Source organism: Quercus robur, chromosome 5 (genome assembly GCF_932294415.1).
Source record: "Quercus robur chromosome 5, dhQueRobu3.1, whole genome shotgun sequence".
NCBI lineage: Eukaryota > Viridiplantae > Streptophyta > Magnoliopsida > Fagales > Fagaceae > Quercus > Quercus robur.
In genome coordinates this window covers 45,311,841-45,320,048 of record NC_065538.1, presented here as the reverse complement: position 1 = coordinate 45,320,048, position 8,208 = coordinate 45,311,841, and the positions used below count along the sequence as shown (strand labels likewise).

General features: G+C 33.3%; 1 protein-coding gene across 1 annotated transcript; it reads right to left on the bottom strand.

Moving 5' to 3' along the window:
• On the bottom strand, nt 1-7,343 carry LOC126726083 (uncharacterized). Its single transcript, XM_050431212.1, has 4 exons — nt 7,011-7,343; nt 2,729-2,808; nt 2,533-2,591; nt 1-695 (listed from the first exon to the last, which is right to left on the bottom strand). The coding sequence occupies exons 1-4, from the start codon at nt 7,299-7,301 to the stop codon at nt 391-393; spliced, it is 735 nt and encodes a 244-aa protein (XP_050287169.1). The 5' UTR covers nt 7,302-7,343; the 3' UTR covers nt 1-390.
• Between the last annotated feature and the right edge of the window lie 865 nt (nt 7,344-8,208).

Sequence of the window (8,208 nt, the reverse complement as noted above, 5' to 3'; positions counted from 1 at the left end):
AACGTAGAATACATATTGCTTTGAACTACTATTTTGGATGTATAACGTGAAAATGTCCGAAAACTTTGCCTTCTATTTGTTCTAAAAATGCAACATATTATTTTCCAAAAAAAAAAAAATCAACTCTAGAATTCCGTAGTGTCTAAGACAGTAGTTATTCCATTTTGAAAAAAGGGAAAACTAACAATCAGAAATTTCAGCACACATTAACATGAAATGAACTACACCACATCTTCCATTCAGTTGCTCAATATGCTACACTTTGACCAGATTCCGACGAGGTCAATTCCTGATAATGTCTTTGTTGCAATTTAAGTAATCTTAATTCCTATGCTGACTAAATCCTTGTCTTCTACCATCATATTAGCCAAGTTCCATTCTTTTGGCAGATCACAGAATAGGCATGTCTAATGCTTGCAACACATCCTTGAACTCAAAATCATGTGTTTCTTTGTTGAACCGTTCAACCAGCTTGTACCTCACATCATTCAAATAAAAAGATTGGGTCGTTTCCAACAGCCATTTTGCCTCTGTGTCACTAATCTTGCTTGTGAACACAACATCACCACGGATCAGCACCAAGTCCTTGCTTTCTGCAAATTCATTGTAATAAGATACAGTAAAGTAAGGAGCTGATTGAGTTCCTCTTGCCTTGTAATCTTCAAGACCAGTGAAAAGTATGTGTGGCATCTGCACTGCAAGAAAAGTTCAAATAAGCATTTCAACCATAGCAAATACACTGAAGATCATCTTTGTTACTGATAATAAGTTGTAGTGAGCTGTAAAAAGTTCGTTGCTTGAAAAAGCACATCTATAGCCATGGATGACTCATATGCTGCTCCCTGTCCCGTATTGAAATATTGCTTTTGTAAGAGTGTAAAAACGTATCTTAAAAATCTTCTGAAAGCACTAGCTAAAATAGCCTCTTACAAGATATTAAACGTATTGTTTCAAATAGTAGTCCTACCAGATTAACATAATCCTAACAGGTTACCATAACCCTAACAGGTTACTTGAAATAGATTTTCGAGAACAAAATTGTAAAAAGAGAATAAAGAACTGGGGCTCAACCATTTCAGTAAATAGACCAATCTAGTTTGGGAAAGAACTTTTGAAACAGGATAGTAATGTTGAACAGTCTTGTCAATTTAACTTTTTATTCTTTAATTGAATTAATTAGAAACATATCTCAGGGTATACATTAGAATACTAGTAAGGCAGTTGAAAAGTCTTGTCAATTGAATAACAGGGCACTAGTCAATTGCAACAGGCACTTGCAGTACTTATTAGGACAGAGAAGATGAACTTAGTTATTATGGAAAGTCTACTAAGGACTACAATAATTTTAAGTATAAAGAAAAGGGTAAATTCAGTCCAAAAGGATTCCTCCAAGAAGGAGAATACCAAGTCAACTATAAACTTCATTTAACAGTTTAATATGTGTTGCTTACAGAATGGAATGTTCTCTTCAATTCTTATTTATGTATTATGCCGAGAGCCTTTTGCCTCAATTGGTTGGCACCTCCTGATCACATCCACAGCTTAAACTCCCCCTCCCCCAACTATCAAATTATCAAAAAAAATCTTATTTATATATAATAATTTTTCCTTAATCCCTAATCCCTATCAGATATTAGTGTGCATACAACATTATCAAAAAAATATCTTATTTATGTATTATACTTTTTCCTTAATGCCTAATCCCTATCAAGATATTAGTGTGCATACAACAGCAATAGTAGGAGAAGAATGAATTGACCATCAAATATTGTAGATTTTATTCCATTGGCTACTATTGAACGATGTAAACCCTCAAATAGATGCTGCGTATTTTTTAGTGATTCAAAGTAGATGGTTGAGTATATACCCATTACATTGATTCCAAAATCTATTGTACTTCCTTTTATATAACAATTTTTATTATTATTCTTTTAATAAGTATAAAAAAAAAATTTTATTAATAAAAAAAGACTGTCTCCCCAAAACTATTTGTTTTATGACATATCAACTGTAAATTGAAACACATTCAGCTCAAGCTTTAATAGATAATTCTTTTGTTTCGTTCTGCAACACAGACCTTTCCAATGCATTTTTCTCCTTTGAACGTTCCATTGCATTGGCTTCAGCTAATGTGTAGAAAACATCAAAAGAAGAGAATAGATACTTCTAATATATTAATGATCATAACAAACGCATGCTTGTTTGAGTTTGGTGGCTGCCTCTATTTGGGTTTGCACACTTGTATGTGTTACAGCTCCTAGTCAAATGTATACATGATTTGCTAGCAAATAAATACTATTACATTTCATAACTAAATAGACCAATAAATTAGTAATTTGTACCAGCATTAAGGTAAAGGAAAATCTGATGATGTAATTAATTATCTTAATTAATATCCAGGGTTATTTTTTATAAGAATTTCCAGGATTATATTACTCCTCCAACAAACGCTAAATGAAATTTGCTCAGCACATATACAAAGCATGATAAAAACAGCATGTGTGATATAGAGCCAATAGTTAAAAACCAAACCTTGAACAAACATTGTTGTGTAACCACTTCCTCTCCACAAAGGAATAACGAAATATCGGCTGCAAAAAAAGATAGAATTATGGTTAGCAAAATATGGAGAGAAGATATGCATACAGTACAAACATCAATATCTTTTCTGTTTCCTAGTATTTAATAAAAGGTGCGAAGGGAAACAAGCATCATCTAAATGAATTACCAATCAGCTGCTCTTTGCTCCAACAAGTAATAAAGCTTTGCTTTCATGGATGCACCAATATGGCCTCTTCCCAAGTGATACTGACAAACATAACACCTCCAAAAAATAATTAAATATATACATAAGGAAAAAAAAAAAAAAAAACTATCTATGAGCTATGGTCCTAGAGTTCTATGTCACTATAATTTTGGTTCAAAATAGCAAAGCAAATTCAATTCACTCATAAAGATTCTAGTTTCCATAGAAACCTTAACCTTCTCAAATATATAGTCCCAGGCTACAGATTCTCTAAACAATCATTGAAGAGGTTGATATTACAAAAGAACTCCTCATATGCTAGCTCATTCCATAAAACGCATTCTAAAGTTTGGCCAACAAATTTAGAAAGGCCATAAACTTGGAATGGATCATGAGAATACAATTCATTTGGCAAATGTTGACCAAAATGTGGTTATGCTCACCTGAAAGCAATAAGAATTGAAGAACCTTCTATAAAAGGCCTTTCCTCTCACAAGAAGCAAAACAGTTCTTGGGGTTTCACAAAATGCATATAATTATGACCAAAAATAAGGTAATTACATCAAAGAAGAGTGAGTAAACTGACAGCAGAAATCATTTATCACATTCTCTTAGAAAAACCCAAAGAAGCATACGCTAATTTAGATGGAAATCAACCCATGTAAAAAGCTACACAAAGTACAATCTTTTACTTCAATTTCCTTCACAACCAGATGCAGTTAATTTGGACACAGAATTTTCATGTTTCTTAGAAACAAAGAACACAAGTCAATGAGCTGAAATTTTAAAATTCACCTAATTAAGTAAAACATAGTATTAGCTTCATCAATGAAATAACTATCACTAATTTACCACACAAAATGTTGATTACTTTGGAAAAAACTTATTCACTTTAGTTAGTGGAAATAATTAAATATTTTTCATTCACTCAAGCAATAATATTTATATTAATCTTAACAATTTACGTTACTCTCTTTTCAATGACATGTAATATAATTGAATCTATTTCTTCAAAGATTATAACACATAATGACTATTATACATAGACCATAAAATAATTTCTTACAAAATATTTGAAAACAGTAACATACCCACACAGTGCATCAACTAGTTCATATATGACTTTATGTTCTAACCTAAAACTTTCAAATTGGGTTCCTAAGACAAGGTTCTAATGTGGTGATAAGGTGTAAATTGTAAAAGATCAAAGTAGACCCCATGAATTGAAATCACACCATTTTTCTCTTCAAGGTTACTGATCGATTTAGTTGTTGACTATTTGAGTAAATGTGAAGTTGACCTTGACAGCATTCATAATGGCAATCTGGATCACTTTGCCTTGCACGCTGCCAATAACATGGTCAAATAAAGAAAATCTACTCAAAGACAAGAAATCCATTTTTCAAATATCCGCCTTCCATTCTTAAGGATCTTCCTTTGCCAGACTCGCTATCTAATTGGGATTCCTTCTCCAGAGCAGCAGCTGATCATTTTTGTTTCTCATTGGTACTATTTCAATTTTCCATACATGGAAAGAACTTGTGCCTTCTTTTATGTTTCAGTCTTATTAGCACACCATTTCAGTGCCTGCTTATCCATATCTTTAACAAACTTAGCAAATGAATATGCCCTTCTTGCTTTCAAGTCCCATATCTCACTTGAACCTGAAAATCCCTTGTCACATAACTGGTCTACCACAACATACTTTTGCAACTGGATGGGAGTCACTTGTAGTGCTTGGTACCAAAGAGTCATAGCTTTGACTCTTCCTAACATTGGTCTAACTGGCACCATCCCTCCTTACATTCTCTCATTCTTAGTTTCCATCAACTTCAGTGGCAACAACTTTAGTGGCCCATTGCCTGATGAACAAAGTCATTTGCATACATTAAAAAGCTCATTAATTTGCGGTACAGCAATTTTAGTGGATTTTTTCCAACATGGCTTGGAACGTTATCTAGGCTGTGACACATACTTCTTGAAGACAACGGCTTCACAGGTAGAATCTCACCTTCCCTCTTCAACATCTCAAACCTTGAGACATTGAGTCTAAGCACTAATGACTTATACCAGAGGAAATTTGTTATCTTCAGTACCTGAAGATAATATACCTGGATAATAACCAGCTCATGGGTTCCATACCATCCACTATTTTCAATACCTCCTCATTGCAAAGCATCATTTCATAAATAACAGCTTAAATGGTAGCCTTCCAATTGATATGTGCTATCATCTTCCATTTCTACAATACCTTCACCTTTCTTTCAGCAAGTTAGCTGGACAGATTCCTTCCCATTTATACAAAGGCAGGAAGTGTCAAATTCTATCGCTTGTCTTCAAATAAGTTTACAGGAGGCATACCAAGAGAAATTGGCAACATTACCATGCTTGAGAGGTTGTCCCTCAGCCTAAATAGTTTTAAAGGTATAGTTTAAGGATAAATAATTTGGGGATTTGGGAACATAGCTATGTTTGAGGGGTAGTTGGAATGTGACAATCCTACTCATTTTTTGTTTTCCCATCAAAATAATACTAAAATTAATCTATGTTAGTTGCATCTTCTAAATTGTTCCATTTTAATTCTTTATGTCTAATGTTTAGCTACTCTAAAGGTGAAATTCCCAAAGAGATTGGGAGCCTACTCAGTTAGGAGATATTGAGATTACAAAATAATGAACTAACAGGACTTTTACCTTCTTCCATCTTCAACACTTCTTCTCTGAAATATCTAATTCTCAGAAACAATGATCTATATGGTAGTCTCCCAACAGATATATGTTACCATCCTTCTGTACTCAAGGTACTTTATCTCACCAATAATAAATTTTCTGGAACCATACCTATAAAAATTGGGAATTGCACTTCGCTACAAAAGTTGGACCTTGGTGAAAACAATTTGACAGGTAACATTTCTCATTTCCTTTTGTTAGGAGTTCATATAATATCATGTTAAATTGGAAGTAATCTTGATATGTTTATAACAAGTCAGTTTATAATTGAGGAAAATGCGCACATTCAACCTGCACGAATTATATGATTGTACCTGTAGGTATTCTTGGCACAATATGAGCCAAGATTGAGCCATTCAAGTAAAATGTTATCAGGCAGATTTATGAACCTCTGTTTTTGGATGTTAACCACTTTGACAGGTAAAATGCCAGAAGGGAAATTGGATTTCTTTCCAATTTAAGCAACTTGAAATTGAGCAACAACAAACTTACAGGCTCCATTCCTCCAAACCTCTTTAGCATTTCAACAACAGAATCCATTTCACTGACATCAAATCGCCTTTCAGTCAGTCTTCCTACAGATATAGGCATTTCACTTCCCAATCTTAGAGAAGTATATTTAGGAGAAAATAAAGCTTGGTGGAAATCTTCGAAGTTTTATCACTAATAATTCATAAGTTACAATTCTAGATATTAGGGGGCAACTTATTCACTGGTTATGTACCAAAGAACTTAGGTAATTAGGGACAATTCCAATTGCTCAAGTTGGGGTATAATAACTTGACTAGTGAACCTTTTCCAGAATCTAGCTTTATTGATTCTCTGGTGCTTTACCCAAATTTTCTCATTAAACAAACTACGGTACCAGCCTCTACCATTTTCATTATTCTTCCATTTCAATAGCTAAAAACTTAAAATTGCAGCTTTGAAGAAAAAAAAAAATCCACTAAAAATTACATCTTCAAAATTCTTTTATCTTTTCCAATGTTTCCAACCAACCAAATAGATCTATGAGAATTAAACCTCAATTGCCCATAAAATAAAATTTCTGTCTACTTTCGCGAACTTTCTCACGAACCAAATAGAAACAGAGAGAAACAAAATAAAAAAATCAGCTTCAAGATTCTAAGCAACCAAACAGAGCTATCAGCTAAGTACAAATAAATTACATTTACTTTCGCACACTTTCTCTATTACCAAACAGAAACAGAAATAACCGAGAAGGTTCTGAGTGCGAGTGGCTCTGATAATAATCACATTCCTTTTGCAAGCAAGGTCAGCAAATATGCATACAAGTAAACACACACCTATAGTACCTATATTGATAGTAAATTTCATCTGCCAAGAATTCATCTCAAATTCAATTCGTTCTCACTTCTACGATTCCACAAAGCTAGTCAATCACACAAAGCGATCAAAGATATTCATGCAATAAACCAAACAAAACCCATTTTAAAAAAATACAAGAAAATCACATCAACTAAGATACATAGGCAGAATAGAATAAAAAATTGAGAGTTCTTGTGAGACATTACATCATCCCAGGCGGAAGCAATGTCCTCAGGCGAGCGATCCTTCACTCTCTGAATATCCATAATAGAGTCCAACGGCTTGTGCTGTAATGGCGAGAACCCAGTGGCAAAGCTTGAAGTTCTACAAAAACCAAGCGAACCCCATCTCACGAAATCGCCAGGGATCACTCTCTGTTGCAGTTTTTGAAGATTTGGTTGCGAAGACAAGGCAGTGAATGAATGTTTTGGGACAACATAGGCTGAGGAAACATGGTTCAGTGTCTTTAAAGTTCTTGATGACAAACGTTGCAGCATTGTCAAAATGTAAAAATTGATAGGAAGGACTAGAAACTTTTGACTGTAGTGTATATATATGGTTATACTTATACCAAGGTCAGATGTACATTGTATAGAAACTTTAACTGTAGTGTACATATATGGTTATAATAAGGTCAGATGTACATTGTAGTTTTATTGAAAATTTAATATAAAAAATAACTATATTTTACCCAAAATAATAAATAAATATAAATTTTATTTTTGGGAATATGTTTTTGTTTTATTTTTTTATTTTTAGTAATTACACTCACATCCCTTTGAGGAATGACACTCCACCCAAACTTAAAACAAAAAAAACAAAACAAAAAACAAAAAACAAAAATATTTTCCCCCTTGACATTCAATTAACCAAAATAGGAAATGTAATAAATATGGATAGTAAGAAATAAAAAGTAATCTACTAGTTGGTAATTGTCATAGTTATTGCAACAAGTTTCAAACATAAATAATTCAAAATGATTATTTCAAGGCCACTACCAATAATTAATGTAGAGTGTCATTCCTCCAAACCTTTGAGAAGGAGAATGTAATTACTCATTTTTCTTAAAGTTGTAATTAGAGACGAAAATGGGAGTTAGGGATGACAATAGGGCGGAGTGGAGCCAAAGGACGAGGTCTTCGCCCCCTGCCCCATATGGTTCTTTTGTCTTGCCTCATTCTTGCCTCACCTATATGATAAGGAAAATTTTCTTACCCCATTCTTGCCCCTTAGGGGGCCTCATGAAGCCTCAACCCATCCTGTAAAACTCTACTTTTTGTTAATTTGTCCTACAACTATTACAATTTTTTTAATAAAATATGTTTCATTAATGAAAATATACTTGAAATTAAAACTAAATTTATCCAATCAAATCAAACTATTTTTTAACAAAAACTGAATAAT

Excerpts from the sequence above, each read along its gene's own strand:
- LOC126726083 (XM_050431212.1), bottom strand. The coding sequence starts at position 7,301 with ATGCTGCAACGTTTGTCATCAAGAACTTTAAAGACACTGAACCATGTT. Across the intron at positions 2,592-2,728 it reads GAGCAAAGAGCAGCTGATTG|CCGATATTTCGTTATTCCTT; the intron begins GTAATTCATTTA and ends CTTTTTTTGCAG. Across the intron at positions 696-2,532 it reads CACAACAATGTTTGTTCAAG|TGCAGATGCCACACATACTT; the intron begins GTTTGGTTTTTA and ends CTTTTCTTGCAG.